The 20,880-nt window shown below is 39.6% G+C and overlaps 1 protein-coding gene across 1 annotated transcript in view; it reads left to right on the top strand.

Annotated features, from left to right (window-relative positions):
• Positions 1–20,880, top strand: part of kcnh5b (potassium voltage-gated channel, subfamily H (eag-related), member 5b) — a 265,385-nt gene that overhangs the window by 164,056 nt on the left and 80,449 nt on the right. The window contains exons 13-14 of the mRNA XM_039786509.1: positions 3,129–3,188; positions 11,371–11,563. Of these exons, the coding sequence (XP_039642443.1) occupies positions 3,129–3,188; positions 11,371–11,563 (253 nt within the window). The remainder of the gene's footprint in view (positions 1–3,128; positions 3,189–11,370; positions 11,564–20,880) is intronic.

The following is a 20,880-nucleotide window of genomic DNA, read 5'->3' as shown; positions in this document are numbered from 1 at the left end:
TTTTCCAATTTTTTGTTGAGATTATTATGCACTCATGAAGAGACATAAGCCAACACTGCCCTCAGTATAAATCCTTTGCAGTCAGAGCTGGGCCAATTAGTGGATATGTTTTGTCACTTTGGGAGCCATCACACTGTACACACAGACCTGCGGCTCCCAGAAGCGTCTCGGTGTTGCTAATATCCTCCACTCTAAATGGAGCAGATGATTTTTTTTTTTTTTGATGTTGCAGAGGCTTCTAGATGATTAATTGTTCTCCCCTTGTTGTGTGTAATAAGGCAGTTTGGTGGAAGATGGGATAATATTTAGTTTTTACTCTGTTTGACCTAATTAGACTTGATTCAGTGGTGTAATGAGCTGGACAAAGTGATTACAACGGACAGGCTTTTTGGCACACACTGGGCTGGCGTTAATAAACTCAGCAGCAGGAAGACAAGTTTGGGTTTTGATTCCCCCAAGAAACCTCTCTCTGCTCACATGCTCTTTTTTTCCACAGCTGATATATCTGTGACCCCTAACCCATCTAAATATCACGGTGCTGCGTGGCCATCTTATGAAAGCCAGACCTTTAACTCAGTCAAGCATGTTTTTCAGGTTATCAGGATTACAGGAGGAAGGCTGAAAATAAAAACTCATTGGATGGAAGGGCAGTACCAGCATTTTATTACATGTGAATCATCACACACAAATCATAAAACCCTCAAACAAAGTCTTCAATTTGAATAAAGTGACTCATTGGATTAAATGAGTCCCTTTAGGTTTTTTTCTTTTTTTTTTTTTTAATACTGACTAAAGAAATTTACTTTAATAGAGTTAGATTGCAAAATGATTTGTTATTTTGGTGATATAAATTATGTTAATACAGGTGCTCCCTCCCTTTGTGAGCAGGATAGCAAGTAGTTTTTTGACCGCAGTGAAAATATGGTTTTTAAGATTTTTTTGAAACATAAAAACACAAGGAATTTTACTAGAGTGACCATATTTTGATTTCCAAAAAAGAGGACACTCGGCCCGGCCTGGAGACACAAACCCAGACAGGCTTCTCAGAGGTTAATGAACATGCTTTATTATGCCTCAATGGTGCAAAAATAACTGCTGTAATAAAATAAAATCTGTAACAACCTGTAACAAAATAATAGCTCTTTTAAAATAAATAATATGAAATAATGTTCTAAATATGACCTCTTCTGTGTTAGAAAATCCAGCTTCAACAAAATATCTCTTAATACCTTTTCAATGTAATAAGATAAATAATAAAGACACTGAAACATATGTGCCATATGGACCAGACATATGTGCCACTTGTCTGGTCCCGACCTGGACGGGACGTGGGACATTTTTTTTACAGTTCAACTGTGAAGCTGCACTAGTCTTATTTTATGGTTGTGCGGAGGCTCCACGCAGAGCTTTCTCCGTAGCCCACTTAATGGCCTGATGTTTATACTTGTGCGCTGGTGTGTGCGTCGAGCCGGCGTGTGTGGATGTCTGCTCTGGTCCCTGTCTGCTCTGGTCCCTGTCTGCTCTGGTCCCTGTCTGCTCTGGTCCCTGTCTGCTCTGGTCCCTGTGTATGTCTGCTCTGGTCCCTGTCTGCTCTGGTCCCTGTCTGCTCTGGTCCCTGTGTATGTCTGCTCTGGTCCCTGTCTGCTCTGGTCCCTGTCTGCTCTGGTCCCTGTGTATGTCTGCTCTGGTCCCTGTCTGCTCTGGTCCCTGTGTATGTCTGCTCTGGTCCCTGTCTGCTCTGGTCCCTGTGTATGTCTGCTCTGGTCCCTGTCTGCTCTGGTCCCTGTGTATGTCTGCTCTGGTCCCTGTCTGCTCTGGTCCCTGTGTATGTGCGCATCACAGAGCCGCCCACAAAGCAGCCTCTCGGGAATTACGTCACACAACAAAGTAGCGTAGTACTGTGTGCAAAGCGCCAGTCAGTTTAAGTACACGCTTAATGGTCCCATGAAAAACAGTGAAAACCGGACATTTTCATTAATTTATAAAAAAAAAACCTGGACGCCCCAGACAGTAGGTAAAAAGTGGACATGTCCGGGCAAAAGAGGACGTTTGGTCACCCTCATTTTATACATAATACATTTTGACTTTTGGACTCTACAACCAGGGCTTGACATTAGCTTTTTTGCTCACCAGCCACTGTGGCTAGTGGTTTTCCAAAAGCTACTAGCATCTTCACTAGCCGCTGTTTTATGGGATACGATTTATTTAATTTAAATAAAGTTAACTATGGTGTGTTACAATTACCTTGAAGAACCAGAACCAACAACCCTTTACGATGAGCAAAAATCATGACTACATCAAATATAACAGTGCAGTCATCAAATATTCAGCTCTGATAATGTGTGTAAAGCTCCTTTTGTATCAAAACAAGCAACGGAATAAAACACAGACATAAAAAGAGTTGCTTCTTATTGCATAGGCTAGGTGGTGCAGGGGTGCAGAAGATTAGTCGAAAGTGATTTGGAGCGCTCGCGTGTCACTAAGCCCTCGGTGACGGGAAGCGGAGGGCAGAGACCAAATGTCCTGCTAGATTGTCCTGCTGTACACTCTCTCTGTACTTCTACAAACCTACACCTTATACAGTCTATGACCTGTGTAGACGCAACTGTTGCCTCGGCTTGCCATGTCGCATGCGCCGAGCCACCGTACCTCTGCACACCGGGTCACAGCTGTGTTCCTGTGTCAGGCGGCGGCACAGTGACACAGTACTCCAGCCACCAGTCTTACAATATAATGGCATTCCACCCGCCAAAGTGGCTAGTAAGAGTGACTGTATTACCCGCCACTGCCGAAATCTACCTGCATTTGGTGGGTAGTCTTTCTCTATAATACCATTCAAATTTCTTTTTTTTATATACAAATAATATTTTAATATTAAAGCTCAAATGCAGCCTCTTATAAATATGTGCTACACTACTCAGGCTTATGCATTGTCAGTGCCGCTATAAGCATGTGGTTGTTGTTACACCTTCTGTCCACTAGAGGGACTCATTACCTGCTGAAGCTTCTAAACCTTCATCTGGCTGCAGACTATCAGATACTATACAGATATGTTTTTAACTGATTGAGTCCTCAGAGGGAATTTCTGTAAACAGCAGTTTGACCCCATATGTCTCCCTGTCTTCCAGGTCTTATCCATCTGTCCCAAGGACATGCGGGCCGACATCTGTGTCCACCTCAACAGGAAGGTATGTATCTATGGTTTTCCTACAGACACGCATTAGTTGTATTACAGCGCCTCACTCCGGCCCCCAGGAAGTGCGCCAGGCTTAGAAGCCACTTTGACATAGCGGCCAAACACTGGGATTACAACTTCCGTGTCATTACTTACATTGCGAAAGAGACGTCTGTAAAATAGTGAGTACACAACTCCAGCATAATGACTTGTTTCACTATCAGAATTTGATCCATTTGGTCAGATAACATTTGGAAAGTCTAAAAGAGATAATTTAATCCCCGTTCATGTTAGCGGAGTGCTAGTCTATATCCTCAATGTTCCACTTCCAGGATTGTTCAGGTGCCGTTGGAAACTCCGCAAGATGGCCCTCTTTTCGGCCAGATGTCTGTCCCCTTCCTCTCTCTCTGTGTCGGCGTTCTAACCTGCGGTGGATTTGTGAGGACTATGGTTAACTGCTCCTCAGATCTCTGCAGGGTAAATCCAGACAGCTAGCTAGACTATCTGTCCAATCGGAGTTTTCTGTTGCACGACTAAAACTACTTTTGAACGTACACATGTTCCACCAAAACTAGTTCCTTCCTGAGACTATTTAGCAGAGGCACCGTGCGGAGCTTAGCACCGCCCAAGATGATTGCGATTGGTTCAAAGAAATGCCAATAAACCAGAGCACCTTTTTCTCCCATCCCAGAATGCTGTGTTGAGTAGCCAGACCTTTCTCCGCAGCGTGTGGATGGTCTGGCAAAGCGAGACTAGCGGAGTGCTAAACAGAAGTAGCCTACTCGGCTGGCGGAGGTCTCTAGTGCGCCTGCTCTATGGGCCACACGTTGAGGAAGATAAGATATACTTTATTGTCCCCGAAGGGAAATTAGTTTTGGACTTTGTCCATTCCGCAGCTTTACAAAGACAACACAAAATACAGAAAATAAGCATCTCTCAACACATACTCTCATGCAACACAAAACATTGGCAGTTTTTAATTGAACAACGCTGCATTGTTACCCCCTTCTCTATGGAGTTATATTCCTATCTTTAATCAAGAGCGCATTCTTTCAATTTGAGAGCATTTCTCACTGATATTACGTTAAGATTTTGTAATAATTTCCCTCAAAACCTTGCTCTCACACTCAAATAGTCACTGCTCGCGGTTGGATTTTCTCTGCTTGTGCTCAAAGTTTGTGCTCGCGCTTGGATTTGCTCTGCTTGTGCTCAAAGTTTGTGCTCGAGCTTGGATTTGCTCTGCTTGCACTCAAACTTTCTGCTTGGACTCAGATATGTTGTTGTTTGGACAGATTTCCTGCTCTCAGCTTTGAACCTTCTCCTCGCACTCAGGCTGATTCTGCTCACTTGCAAAGTTTCTGCTCTCGGATTTCTCCTGCGCGCTTGGATTTTTTGTGTGTTATAACCCTATCAAAAGTCAACAACCAATAGAATGCTAGCTGTAGTGTTGACCAATGAAATGATCCCAACCCCGTTGAGGGTGCGTTCACTTTACTTTAGAACGTCTGTTGAGGGCGGCTGCACTGTAACCTGACTGTAACCAAGTTTATATATCCCCGCGCCGTTTATAGCTTTATTATAAGTATATGTCAACAATGTGCACAGAATGGTCGACGCACTTTCACCTGCACCCGTCAGGAAACGGGAGAAAGCTTTGAAGTGGGACGTATGAAGTTATGTCCACAACTACGAGGGTGAGTAACATAATTTAAGCACATAGCTAGCTAGCTAGCATATGGCCTAGCTTGATGTCCAGAAACAAATAGAGGTGGTTTAATGTACCTAAACAATGATCAATGATTACCAAATTTCTCTCTCATATTGCTCCTCATAACCACTGAAAACTGTCAAAAAAATCTAACCCAAAGTCCAATTATTATGGACGTTATGTGACTGATAACTGATTGATATCTGATTGATCATTGTTTAGGTACATTAAGTTACCACGTTAAGCTTTTCACGTTAAGCGTTAGAATGTCCCGGCTGCTGTTGAGGGAAACTGTAGTCTATAACTTCCTGAGCGACTGATCGTCCATTTTTGCCCCTTTACATAATAAATATGGCTATGAAATGGAACATGAAATACATAAATGAGGCAATACATATATATGCATTAGTCATTATAGTTCAATAGCCTAAATACATATGTTTTACTTATATTTATTTCCGGGGACTTTTATTTATTCCGTCTATTTATATGCACGTTATATTCAAAGGAAGTTTAGTTATCTCACAGGCTCAGACTAAAAGCAGCAGCAAGCCTGCCTGACATCAGTGCATAGCATATCACTGCAAAGTAAATAAATATGAATAAATCACGAGCGGTAGATTCCCAGGTCAGCTAGGCGGGTAAGCCGCTGACGGGCAGACGGACCAGAGTCAGTCAGCGCGGGGCGAGCCGCGGGGACCAAGCTCACAGGGCTGGTAGCTAGCTGCTAGCTAGCTGCAGCAGCTAATATTAGAATATTAGACCCAGCACCAGAGGTCTGATCCCCATGATTTAAAACGAAAATCAAATAACCATTTGTTTTTTAATACCTGTTTATGAAATGAAAATCAAATGAACGAAAAAGTACACGGACCCAGTCTGTTAAGTACAATTTCACCACTAATAAAACAGATCTAGAGATGATATGCTTTATTTGCAACTTAAATGTAATTTTTTAATTAATACAAAGCAAACTGAGCAGAAAGAACAAGTATTTTGTTGGTTTGTTTCTCTTCTTCCAGGTGTGACTGAAGTACCCGTTGAGCTGCATCACAGCTGCACTATGTGCATGGACCTGTGCCAGTCAGCACATCACTCACCTGTGTGCAGAGGACAGGCAGCAGTAGCACAAACCAAGAAGGTTGGCAAGTCTGATAATAATGCAATTGTAAAAATAATAATAATATAATAGTAAAATCATGTTACATACACTTATGTTTCTTGCTTAAATTCACAGGGTGCACAACCAGGCCTGGGAGAGAAAATTACTGATGTCCACAAAACCAAATCAGAGAAGGTAAGGTAAGATAGTAATGATGTTAAAGCAAGCTATGTACACCTAATATATTATGTGTTGATGTCTATGAATCTGTCTTTAATAGGAGCATACTATACAAAGACAACAGTGGAGAGTTCCTGGATCGGTCTGTCCTCAAAGTGCCAGAGATCTACAAGGACTTCACCCTTTTCTGCACCATCAGCGTATAATCAAAGTGATAAAAGAGAGAACAAATTATTGTTTTCTCTGTTGACATGAATAGGTGCCTGTAATGTCTGTCCATATATTCAATCAATTCAATAAATGTTGATAAGTATCACTGCTATTTCTTAAATCATTGTAGTTTTTCAGAGCAATAAGATACAGATTATTAAAACCATGTTCACATTTGCAACAAATTAAAACCCTGATCAAGGCAAATTGTTTTTTCATGTTCCATAACATTTATAAAAAAAAAAACAGTACAATTAAATTTACCAGAGCTGACACTTGGTAAATAGCTTTAATTTACCTTGTCAAAACAATGAGTAATTCATAACAAATTGCACAATATTTGACACGAAACCTTAAAAGTGTATGGTTCATACTACGGTGAAGCAGTACAATGTGCCTATAGGATTTACTGTAGCAGGAACATTGATATTGGCAAACAGATGACCCAGGTTCAGGTGAGTTTGTGAGCAGGGTTATGAATAAAGATAAGATAGGCCTAGTGTTCACAAGAGGGATGATTCAGGTATGGCAACACAAATTAAGAATAATTCAATTAAATAGGAGGTATGTACAACTAGTAGAAGATAAATTAACTATACAAGAGCAATTAAGGTAAAGTTATGAGGTGGCAAGCTAAAGTATAGTCAATAGCATGGAGTCAAGTCAACAGTGTACACCAGAATAATATACTGTGATTAAGTAATGATACTTACTTGTCTGTACTAATATAACACAAAAAAATAATACAGTGTTTGATGCAGTATGGAGAACAACCAAGTCCCATATGAACCCAGGAGACTTTAAGTGCAGCTGTTGATGATGTTCACTACAAACAAAACTTGCAGATGGTTGTAGTCTGTAGCCAGTCATACAGTAGGTAGATCTGGAGCAGATGGTTGTAGTCTGTAGCAAGCCGTACAGTAGGTAGATCTGGAGCAGATGGTTGTAGTCTGTAGCCAGTCATACAGTAGGTAGATCTGGAGCAGATGGTTGTAGTCTGTAGCCAGCCATACAGTAGGTAGATCTGGAACAGATGGTTGTAGTCTGTAGCCAGTCATACAGTAGGTAGATCTGGAACAGATGGTTGTAGTCTGTAGCCAGCCATACAGCAGGTAGATCTGGAGCAGATGGTTGTAGTCTGTAGCCAGCCGTACAGTAGGTAGATCAGGAGCAGATGGTTGTAGTCTGTAGCCAGCCATACAGCAGGTAGATCTGGAGTAGCAGGGTGAATTCTAGCTATCATGGGTTGGTGATATGACACACACAGATCAACAGGGGTCAAACCCCTCAGCCCCACCTGGATGAAAAGAAAGTAAAACAAAATACTTGTTTTTTCAGTTCAGTTTGCTTTGTATTAATTAAACAAATAACTGCTATTTAAGGAGCAAATAAGAAACCATATCATTTCTAGATCTGTTTTTATTATAGTGATAAAATTGAACTTAACATTACGTTTTATACAGATTGCTATGAATCTATTTTCAAACTAATGTTATATGAAGGAATGAGGACTAAATTCTGATGAACAACACAAAACAGTGATGCAAAAACTGACACAAACAATCCAGTTTCTTGTGTTCTTTCAGTTATATTACAGTTTATGTTTTACTACTGGCTCTAACATGAAATTAGCCAAATCCCAGGAACATGGTTAACCAAACGAGGAAAAAATACAAAGTAGGGTCATCACATATACACACACTGTCCGTCATATGTCGTTCAATCTAGCTAGCTATACAATAAAGAACATGTATTTGTTTATGGACATCAAGCTAGGCTATATGCTAGCGCCAATGCTAGCTAGCTAGCTAGGTGCTTAAGTTATGTTACTCACCCTCGTAGTTGTGGACATAACTTCATACGCCGTCCCACACCTTTCTCCCGTTTCCGGACGGGTGCAGGTGAAAGGCGTCGACCATTCCTGTGCACATTGTTGACATATACTTATAATAAAGCTATAAACGGGCGCGGGGTATATAAACTTGGTTACAGTCAGGTTACAGTGCAGCCGCCCTCAACAGACGTTCTAAAGTAAAGTGAACGCACCCTCAACGGGGTTGGGATCATTTCATTGGTCAACACTACAGCTAGCATTCTATTGGTTGTTGACTTTTGATAGGGTTATAACACACAAAAAATCCAAGCCGCAGGAGAAATCCGAGAGCAGAAACTTTGCAAGTGAGCAGAATCAGCCTGAGTGCGGAGAAGGGTCCAAAGCTGAGAGCAGGAAATCTGTCCAAACAACAACATATCTGAGTCCAAGCAGAAAGTTTGAGTGCAAGCAGAGCAAATCCAAGCTCGAGCACAAACTTTGAGCACAAGCAGAGAAAATCCAAGCGCGAGCACAAACTTTGAGCACAAGCAGAGCAAATCCAAGCGCGAGCAGTGACTATTTGAGTGTGAGAGCAAGGTTTTGAGGGAAATTATTACAAAATCTGAACGTAATATCAGTGAGAAATGCTCTCAAATTGAAAGAATGCGCTCTTGATTAAAGATAGGAATATAACTCCATACTTCTCACCCAATCAAGACACAGAAGCAGCGGTGATGAGCCGCGTCATTTTATACGAGGAAGTTGAAGTTTTTTGGCCTCATGCGCCACTGAGCTCCTCTCAAAGGAATGGACAGGGCTCCGCATCCAAAGCTGTATCCAGGTTTTTTAAACATCCATGGCTTCACTGTATAAAAGAAAGGAAAAAAAAACGTAACGATGGATGTAATGATGGATAGTGTGACTAATGTGTCTTGATTGTGTGAGAAGGGGGTAACAATGCAGTCAGCTCACAGTTTGATGTATAAATAATTTTAGAACCACTATGTGTAGAAGTTTCTGTGAATATAGACTCCTGATGGCTTACGTTTTTGTTTCAGGAGAAAGTAGACGCTAAAGTCAGAAATCGTCTAATCCTACACATGAGGGGTTGAAACACAGTCAATGTAACAACAATCTGAGACTCTATAAAATTCCAACAAACTAACTTTCATCATTCTTACTGTTTAACATATTTTAATAGGTTGTCGTACAAAGTACAAGTGCAACTACAAGGACTTACTTGCCTACACAACACTAACCCCAAAGGATAAAAAAAATGCATAAATGAGAATTGCCCAAATGTCTAATGGTTTCAATAACATTCTCCAAACACCTGAATTGGCCTGGAGCCCCATATTAAACCTTATACAATGACACAACTGATATGGGTCCCAAAACGTTGGTAACCGTGCTGCGGCTGCCTCAAATAGCTTTATATCATAGTATCTTTAAATTAATTTATCAAGTACAGTGGTTTTACAGGAATGTATGTTAATGAGGTTGATTAATAGTGATCCATTGCACAGCCAGGACATTTAGACCAGATCTCATAGTTATAACAAGACATGTATAGGTCAAAGTCCACTATGGGGCTCAAGGCAAGGTGATGGCACTCTAAGCTTTCATCTTTTGAAAGATTTCACCAAAAATCTTTAAAATAAGTTTGAACAGATTTTAGACCAGAGTTTTTGTCGTTCCAGTCCAAGCACCTTATTTTAATGATCTAAGCACACGGCGAAGCGCCTGGCACAGATGCGTTTAGGGCATGTACAAATCCACTTTTACTAGTTCGTGTGCCGGGCGCATGGTTCTAAAGGGTTGTACTTAGTGTCTTCATTAATCAGAGGTGTAACATGCAATCAACCAATCAGAGATCATCTCCCATTCCCTTCAAAAGCCAGGCACGTTTGGACCTTGGAGCATTGCTGTTATGATGGAGGATTTGCTAAGCAGGAAGGAGAGAAGAAACTGATCTGATTCAAAGATTCAAGATTCAAAATCCTTTATTAATCCCCCAATGGGGAAATTCACACTGTTGCATCAGCGAGGGATTAGAGGAAAAGTAGAAGACACAGATAAACACACAACAATAAATATAATCATGTGTGAAGTGAAAGCACTCAAGCAGATCTTATCATAATACTATTTCACATTGTAATATTTTTATGTTTAATCTTCTGCATGTGTGTGTGCTGCTGTGTGTCCCTGTGTGTGTAACAAGCATAGTGTGCGCGCGCTGTGTACGAGCCTAGGAGCATTTTACTAATGCTCTGTTAAAATAACAATGAAATGCTGCGTTATTGACTTTAGACCAGGTTTTTGTTTGTCAATGGAGCAATCACTTCCCGCTGCCTCAAGATAGCAATACTCCCAGAATGCACCTGAACACACCTCCCTGTAAGACCAGCACGCCCAGAATGCACCTGAACACACCTCCCTGTAAGACCAGCACGCCCAGAATGGACCTGAACACACCTCCCTGTAAGACCAGCACGCCCAGAATGGACCTGAACACACCTCCCTGTAAGACCAGCACGCCCATGGGCCACAGATGGGCGCAGGTGCATTTGTTATGCGGGAAATTGACAACTATGTTGGTCTTAAAATAGCAAGGGTGCAAGATAGGGCCCCAAAAGTCCTGTTCCCCACATTTTACCATAAATGAGGTCCTTGTGCAAAGAAAACACACAAGAAACATTGGGAAATGTAATAAAAAAGCAATAACAATGCAAACGTGGTGTGTAATAAATCCTTAAAAATAAAAGTCCCAGTTCCTTTAGGAACAGAGATTTATAATAATAAAATGGCAAATAAACCAACTTACATAAAAAAGCAACATAACAGTCTTCACTAAAGGTCCACTTACTCACTTTTTGGGGAGCTTTCAAGCTTCTCTTTTTCTTATATATTTCTGGAAAGACGCTTTCTGTGTTTAAAGTTGTTGGTCAGCTGTAATCTGAATGGGTCATCTTCATTGAAAAATTTCTTTGAATCAGGTTATCTTTTGACTGTAACTTATGTTTTAGACAGAAGCTGTACAAAATATTCAAGTGTGTTAGGAATTCATTACATTACGTAACAATTCTGCATGAAGTCATGCACGCAGTCTTAGACCACGCTGCTACTGTAGCAAAGGTATAACTTTAAAGAAGTGATTATAGATCTAAAATTCTCTCACTCAGGTGTTTAACGAACACCCAGCGTTCCGGTTAGCCAGCGACGGCTGCCTGCGCTCACTGGCCGTGGAGTTTCAGACCACCCACTGCGCCCCTGGAGACCTGATCTACCACGCCGGTGAGAGCGTAGACACCCTGTGCTTCGTTGTGTCGGGGTCACTGGAGGTCATCCAGGACGACGAGGTCATCGCCATCTTAGGTATGTGGATATGTCTTTTAGTAGATGCTTTATTAAAGGGTTGTGTTTTTCTGGGTGACCATGGGAATCAAACTCTCATCAAAAACACCCAGATTTATCCAGGATCTGTGTGGGTGGATTAGTGGGGAATCAGTTAATTGGCCGCTCAATTAACAGTAAATAAGTCTGGATCAACCGAAGTACAGTTCCAGGATAATGTCCCTCTCCTTCCTCTCTCTGTGTGTTGCCGTTCTCAATCTCTGTTCCCTTTGGGAAACGACAACGAACTTCGAGGTAGCGAGCTACACGCCGAAAATGTTTTTAAGCAGATTTGGACGGTGCAACAAGTCAGACCTGCTTGGTTCTTTCAGGGAATGATTGTAAAGATTAACAAAGAATATGTTTAGGTTATTTCCTCTCTAACTGGGACGTTTTGGACTGATTGGTGGGATTGCTGTGGAAGAAGTCCACACAGAGATACACTGGTAAGAGCCAATGAGGTTTAAGAATGTATCCAGCTAATTTAAATAGCTCACGGCACTGGATTGTGTCAACAGATAACTTCATTTAATATTGGATGTGGAGTTTTCTTTTATCGGGGGTGAAAATGTTCCACCAAAACAACTTCCTTCCTGAGACTGTTCTGCAGAGCCACTGTCGCTGCGTCCGGAGCTTAGCGCCGCCCAAGATGATTGTGATTGGTTTAAAGAAACGCAAACAACCCAGAGTGTCTTTTTTTCCCTCCTATGCCAGAATATGAATGTTATATCATTGTAAATTGTAAATAATGTTGGACTGTTGGGACAAAACGGGAAGTTGCAGTGGGCCATTTTTCATCATTTACCCTTTTTATAGGCAAAAATAAGCTAGCTGCAGCCGTAGCATGGATGTAATGCTGTGAAATCAACCCTTCAACACTAGCTGTATATGATTGTGCAGCACTGAAACACCCACAGTGGAAAAGCCTATAGGACTCTTAAGGAAGGAGGAGAAGCATGAATACAAACACAGAGTCTGGCAAGTTGAAAGATTGCTGTACAACGCTCCAATTAAGCAGTGAATGCCAAATAAGTCAAAAATATAATAATAATAATAATCAAAATATAAAAGAATCATGAAAAGATAATGTATGTGTTCTTAAGCAGCTCATGACGAAGACAGGAAGCACATTAGATGAATGGAACAAAGCAAAAGAGAAACAACTAAAAAACTCAAATAAAATGCTTAGATTTAACAAAAAACAGCGTCTGGTCAACCAGCTGAGGGTCGAATATGTCGAAACCATTTCATCTCCAAATTGTCATGTTTTTTTGGTGGCGCATTTGCATCCCAGCAGGTCGGAAACCTCCTTTTAAATGAGGTGAAAGTCTCTCAACAGCGACATGATTACACCTGCTATTTCAACACACGCTTTTCGAAAATGTAAACACTGCTTAGGCCGAAAGCAAAGGCACAAAAGCTGAGTCACTTCAATCATTATATTGGAAACTAATCGCCAGATGACGTGGTTTCTGACTTTCAGCTCAGAAAGGACTTTGAAAAGAGTGGGACACAAACAGTCTGACTCTTATCTGCTGCTGAACATATTGCTTTGTGCAGCCTCGTACTGTAATAATCATGAGGAGGAGATGCACGAGGGAAATGGAAATACAGAATAAGAAGCCAACAGAGATAATGTCAGAGAAACTGCTTTTTTAACCGAGACAAGCACAGATAGCATTGATGGCAGAAATGCCTGCAGAAGCCAGTGTAGTGCACATTCTCATAACCATCAGCGGGCCCCAGATGAGTTTACTTTACATTTTCTTGACCGAGAATAACAAGAAAAACCAGTTTTTAACAGCTGAGAGCGAGTGCAAAGCAGCACAGATCGTTTGGTGTGTGGAAGGTTCGAGGTAAAAGCTGTTTCACTCTCACACACAAAATGTACTTACCAACAACAAAATAAGTCAGTTTTATAGCTTATTGGGGACAATCATCTTTAAAAAAAAAAAACACCCAGGGGTTGTTTGCTGGACAGGGGACCAGTTAAACCAGTTGGAGGCGTTCTCTTTTTTTAGCAGGCGCCTTTAAGGACACCCCACAGTTTATTACAGTGCATTAAAAACGGTACCCATACAGCTAAAAACAGTGAATAATACATAAATGTTAAGATACTCACAAAACAGGAAACATAAAAAAAACATTAACATGTATTTAGAGTCCTGGTTCAAAAGCTGTCTCTCTAAAATACATCTTAAAGAAATTCTTACATTTAAATTAAAATGAAATTTTCCATTAGGTTCTACCAGTTACATTATCATTTTCTACTCACCAAAGTAATGGCAGAGCTCTCTGAACACAACATCACTGAAATGGGGCCATAGGGAGTAACAAGCAGACAAGCCAACAGCCAATTAGCCAGATTATCTAAACCACTTCATTTGGAAGTCAAAGCAAGCGTACTTGACATTTTGGAAATAAACCCTCAATGCGTCTGAAAACTGGAAGAGCACAGCTCCAGTATGTCCAGCGGGGTCAAAGGGGCAGCAGGAGGTTGGCTTGTAAACTGTGGCCGATGTTTACAGCAGACAGCGTGGGTAATAATTCTATCATTCTGGTATTACTGATAGTAATGATGAAGAGCTCATTTGTACTGATAGTAAAAGGATCCTTTTGTTCATATTGAATGGGTCTCATTAATCTGTTGTTGACTGCCAGAGAGCAGAAAAAAAAATTAAAACAAGCACACAGACATACAGCCCTGCTGTGATTTACCTTATTTTATTTAGCCGATGCAAAGTCCTGGAACCGAGAAGTTGCCTCCGGATCTGCTGTGGGGAGGGACACTAATCCTTTTTTTTAGTCTTTGGAGTGGGCAAGCTTCAAGGATGTGTTCCTGTGCCGTTTGCTCCTGTCCACAAGCACACAGTGGGCGTCTGTGGAGACTGGCCAAGTACGGCTGTGGCCAGTCCTGAATCCAACCAGTCCTCCAAACCATACCACCATATAGGTTGTTTATTGCTACCCTTTAATACGACCCACAGGAGCGTTTCAGAAATCAGCGCCCCTGTCCTCGTTTCCAAACCAGAGAAGGTAATGTTTGTGGTTTTAAACACGCTGTTAATGTTGTGAAACGGTCTCAGTTTAGTTGGCACCACAACTACTTAGTTAAAGCTCCATTGTGTAATGTTTTGAGTTGATTCTTAGCAAAAAAAACCTTTGTTCTTTCACAAATATGTGCTCATTCATGTGTAATTACTTCCACCAACTAATTCTCTTCTCATAAAAGTAGAATCTGACATTCAGAATCATTCAGAATACATACGGGGGAGTCGCTCGTATGATGGCAGCCATGTAGCGCCTCCATTTTTATAATACATTAGCCAAAGAGGGACATACCTCCATCTTTATAATACATTAACCAAAGAGAGACATACCTCCATCTTTATAATACATTAACCAAAGAGGGACATACCTCCATCTTTATAATACATTAACCAAAGAGGGACATACCTCCATCTTTATAATACATTAACCAAAGAGGGACATACCTCCATCTTTATAATACATTAGCCAAAGAGAGACATACCTCCATCTTTATAATACATTAACCAAAGAGGGACATACCTCCATCTTTATAATACATTAACCAAAGAGGGACATACCTCCATCTTTATAATACATTAACCAAAGAGAGACATACCTCCATCTTTATAATACATTAGCCAAAGAGGGACATACCTCCATCTTTATAATACATTAACCAAAGAGGGACATACCTCCATCTTTATAATACATTAGCCAAAGAGGGACATACCTCCATCTTTATAATACATTAACCAAAGAGGGACATACCTCCATCTTTATAATACATTAGCCAAAGAGAGACATACCTCCATCTTTATAATACATTAACCAAAGAGAGACATACCTCCATCTTTATAATACATTAGCCAAAGAGAGACATACCTCCATCTTTATAATATATTAACCAAAGAAGGACATACCTCCATCTTTATAATATATTAACCAAAGAGGGACATACCTCCATCTTTATAATACATTAGCCAAAGAGAGACATACCTCCATCTTTATAATATATTAACCAAAGAAGGACATACCTCCATCTTTATAATATATTAACCAAAGAGGGACATACCTCCATCTTTATAATACATTAGCCAAAGAGAGACATACCTCCATCTTTATAATATATTAACCAAAGAGAGACATACCTCCATCTTTATAATATATTAACCAAAGAGGGACATACCTCCATCTTTATAATACATTAGCCAAAGAGAGACATACCTCCATCTTTATAATACATTAGCCAAAGAGGGACATACCTCCATCTTTATAATACATTAGCCAAAGAGGGACATACCTCCATCTTTATAATACATTAGCCAAAGAGGGACATACCTCCATCTTTATAATACATTAACCAAAGAGAGACATACCTCCATCTTTATAATATATTAACCAAAGAAGGACATACCTCCATCTTTATAATACATTAACCAAAGAGGGACATACCTCCATCTTTATAATACATTAACCAAAGAGAGACATACCTCCATCTTTATAATATATTAACCAAAGAGGGACATACCTCCATCTTTATAATACATTAGCCAAAGAGGGACATACCTCCATCTTTATAATATATTAACCAAAGAAGGACATACCTCCATCTTTATAATATATTAACCAAACATTAACCAAAGAGGGACATACCTCCATCTTTATAATACATTAGCCAAGGAGGGACATACCTCCATCTTTATAATACATTAGCCAAAGAGAGACATACCTCCATCTTTATAATACATTAACCAAAGAGAGACATACCTCCATCTTTATAATACATTAGCCAAAGAGAGACATACCTCCATCTTTATAATATATTAACCAAAGAAGGACATACCTCCATCTTTATAATATATTAACCAAAGAGGGACATACCTCCATCTTTATAATACATTAGCCAAAGAGAGACATACCTCCATCTTTATAATATATTAACCAAAGAAGGACATACCTCCATCTTTATAATATATTAACCAAAGAGGGACATACCTCCATCTTTATAATACATTAGCCAAAGAGAGACATACCTCCATCTTTATAATATATTAACCAAAGAGAGACATACCTCCATCTTTATAATATATTAACCAAAGAGGGACATACCTCCATCTTTATAATACATTAGCCAAAGAGAGACATACCTCCATCTTTATAATACATTAGCCAAAGAGGGACATACCTCCATCTTTATAATACATTAGCCAAAGAGGGACATACCTCCATCTTTATAATACATTAGCCAAAGAGGGACATACCTCCATCTTTATAATACATTAACCAAAGAGAGACATACCTCCATCTTTATAATATATTAACCAAAGAAGGACATACCTCCATCTTTATAATATATTAACCAAAGAGGGACATACCTCCATCTTTATAATACATTAGCCAAAGAGAGACATACCTCCATCTTTATAATATATTAACCAAAGAGAGACATACCTCCATCTTTATAATATATTAACCAAAGAGGGACATACCTCCATCTTTATAATACATTAGCCAAAGAGAGACATACCTCCATCTTTATAATACATTAGCCAAAGAGGGACATACCTCCATCTTTATAATACATTAGCCAAAGAGGGACATACCTCCATCTTTATAATACATTAACCAAAGAGAGACATACCTCCATCTTTATAATATATTAACCAAAGAAGGACATACCTCCATCTTTATAATACATTAACCAAAGAGGGACATACCTCCATCTTTATAATACATTAACCAAAGAGAGACATACCTCCATCTTTATAATATATTAACCAAAGAGGGACATACCTCCATCTTTATAATACATTAGCCAAAGAGGGACATACCTCCATCTTTATAATATATTAACCAAAGAAGGACATACCTCCATCTTTATAATATATTAACCAAAGAAGGACATACCTCCATCTTTATAATACATTAGCCAAAGAGGGACATACCTCCATCTTTATAATATATTAACCAAAGAGGGACATACCTCCATCTTTATAATATATTAACCAAAGAGAGACATACCTCCATCTTTATAATACATTAACCAAAGAGGGACATACCTCCATCTTTATAATACATTAGCCAAGGAGGGACATACCTCCATCTTTAAAAGATACTAGGCAAAGAGGGACATACCTCCATCTTTATAATATATTAACCAAAGAGGGACATACCTCCATCTTTATAATACATTAGCCAAAGAGAGACATACCTCCATCTTTATAATATATTAACCAAAGAGAGACATACCTCCATCTTTATAATATATTAACCAAAGAGGGACATACCTCCATCTTTATAATACATTAGCCAAAGAGAGACATACCTCCATCTTTATAATACATTAGCCAAAGAGGGACATACCTCCATCTTTATAATATATTAACCAAAGAGGGACATACCTCCATCTTTATAATACATTAACCAAAGAGGGACATACCTCCATCTTTATAATACATTAACCAAAGAGAGACATACCTCCATCTTTATAATACATTAACCAAAGAAGGACATACCTCCATCTTTATAATACATTAGCCAAAGAGGGACATACCTCCATCTTTATAATATATTAACCAAAGAGGGACATACCTCCATCTTTATAATATATTAACCAAAGAGAGACATACCTCCATCTTTATAATACATTAACCAAAGAGGGACATACCTCCATCTTTATAATACATTAGCCAAGGAGGGACATACCTCCATCTTTAAAAGATACTAGGCAAAGAGGGACATACCTCCATCTTTATAATACATTAACCAAGGAGGGACATACCTCCACCTTTCACGCTTTTAAACTCAGTGACATCTTGACTTTCTTCTCGACAGGTAATTCTGCCTGTTTGTGTAAATTCAAAGTTTTATTAACTATAGCATGGTTGTGCATAACGCTAGAACGCCGTCTAGGACACTTTTCCTGGCATCAGTGATGAAAAAGGATCGTCTACCTTGTAACGTAAACGTAATCATATGTGTCGTGATTTCCCTGGCAGACAGCTCCCGTCATTCACAGAACACAGACTAGCTCCAGCTAGAACAGCTGTGTGGAAACGATGGAGGTACTAAGAGCTCATTTTGGTTTCACTGACATTGTTCATACTGCTCAGAGAAATAGATTAAAAACACCCCCATCCCCAACTGCTTGGGCCACCTGTCCAGCAGTCGCAGCCTCTCCATTTGTGCATGTATAGGACCTAAGCATGTGTGTGTATTTCCGGCCTGTGTGTAGTGTGTTCTAACAAAGTGAAAAAATAATATATATATAAGTTATAAATAATGAATTATAATGAATTATTATATATAATTATATTATTTTGTATGTTTGGGACATCCTTGGACTCCCGTTCCTCTTCCTCAAGTTGGTTGGTGGGGTTTTCTCCCAAATATGGTGGTCTAGATGGGAGGCGGGCAGTAGGTGGATTTAGGATGTCTGTGTGGAGTGGTAGATGGGGGATCTTTGACCTTTTGGAGCATCCTTTGAGTAAGTGTGACTCGCCGGATACGCGGTGTGTGTGTGTAATGCGTGTTGGGGGTGTTATATTACCTTATAATGTTGTGCTACTGGACATGTTAGCAAACAGACACAGAGCAACATGCTCTTCCTTGTCCAAATATAAACTCTCATTTTAGCTCTGGTTTGGTCTCCTCCAACTTTTGACAAAAAAAAGATCTGGCTCTTTAGCTGCTAGATGTTCCACTCCAACTGTGTCTGTCTGCTGTTCGCTGCCCAGCAGGTGATTGCTGAGAGAACTAGGTTCTAAAAGAGACTAAAATGCTTTGAGTTGGTAATAATAATTACTCTCACGTTCACATTATTTGAAGGTAGTTATTTCAAAGTTAGACATATTTGTTAATGCAGGTTTAAGGTCCAAACATGTTGCATGTAGTTAAGAAACATGGCTTTGTTTGAGTCTTCCTCTCCTTGTTTATTACCACAATGCTGCTTTCTGCAGTTGACAGAACTATCAGCTTTAGTTTATCTCGCTAACTCATAAAATAGATTGCAAACATATATATATATATATATATATATATATATATATTTCTTTTTTTTTTTTTTTTTTTGTATTATCTATATTAAATCAATGTTACATTATTATGGAAAGTAGTGATCCCGGACGGTACCCGTAGAAACTGCTGATTGTAGGAGGATTCATCTGTGATGTTAGTTGCCAGCATGCAAGATAGTAATCCATGATGTTAGAGCTATAGATCCACTGCAGCAGATAGTCAGACTCAGCTGAAAAAAGAAGATCAAAAAGGAATGTGGAGAGGAAGGGAAGTCAAGAAAAACATCATAGCAGAAAAGAAATAATGTTGTAAGGGACAGACATTTTAAAAGCGTAAGACAAAATATGGGGGAGACCAAATATAAGAGGAAGGTAGGAAGAGGCATCCTCCTTTTTCTTTTTTTTTTTCTTACTTCATTAGGAGGCCGAGTCAGTCGAGGCAGGAGTCAGAGCATTAGATGTTTCATAAATTGCTTCATCCCACTGAGGACATGGATCATTAAATTGTCATCAGGAGCTGCTGCGGACCTGAAGAGACAGACAGGGTCAAAACAAGAATACTTTCTCAAGTCCGCTCTTGTTTTCCTTTTCATTCTGATGTTTCCCCCAAAGTGTGCGGCTCACGTTCTGAATTCACCTGGCTTCAGGCGTTTTGACCAACACTCACTTCAGCTTCAATAAAACCAGCAGCCACTTCTGGACCCCATTCACCAGATCTGAGGCCCACCCAGTGTCATTTACTGCTCCACAAATACCCTATTTCACATCAATCGCCTTGTTGCGAAACAAAAAGTTTTAAAAGGCTGCAGAAAAGTTTTTGGAAACTGCATTAAAGATAAGTGGCAATTATGTCACAGCCTCTTTTTAAATCGATTCATCACACTCTTCAAAAGTAAGCGGAGCAATAATTGACTTTTCTGGCTAGTTTTGTTTTATTTCATTTGCTTTGTACCGTCAACACTCTCAAATCCATCTATATCAGAGCACAGGCCGTATTTAATTAGAAAATATATTTTAAATTCATAAAAAGAGATTCATGCCTTGATATATTACGACAGACCTAAGTACAGTATATTTGATAATATTGTGGTGGGAAGACTTTGAGCTGCTCCTGTTTGCTGTTAATGCCCAGTCAACACTGTTTCATATTACAAGACTTCAGGGAGCAGAATCCCCGGTCACTACATATTCCACTTTTACATCAAGGGCCAGACATGAAAAGTTTGTTGACATGCTTTAATTTAATTGAAAAAG

Source organism: Perca fluviatilis, chromosome 20 (genome assembly GCF_010015445.1).
Source record: "Perca fluviatilis chromosome 20, GENO_Pfluv_1.0, whole genome shotgun sequence".
In the NCBI taxonomy this organism is placed as follows: Eukaryota; Metazoa; Chordata; class Actinopteri; order Perciformes; family Percidae; genus Perca; species Perca fluviatilis.
The sequence above is the reverse complement of the archived record's forward strand: the minus strand, read 5'-3'. Positions and strand labels throughout refer to the sequence as shown.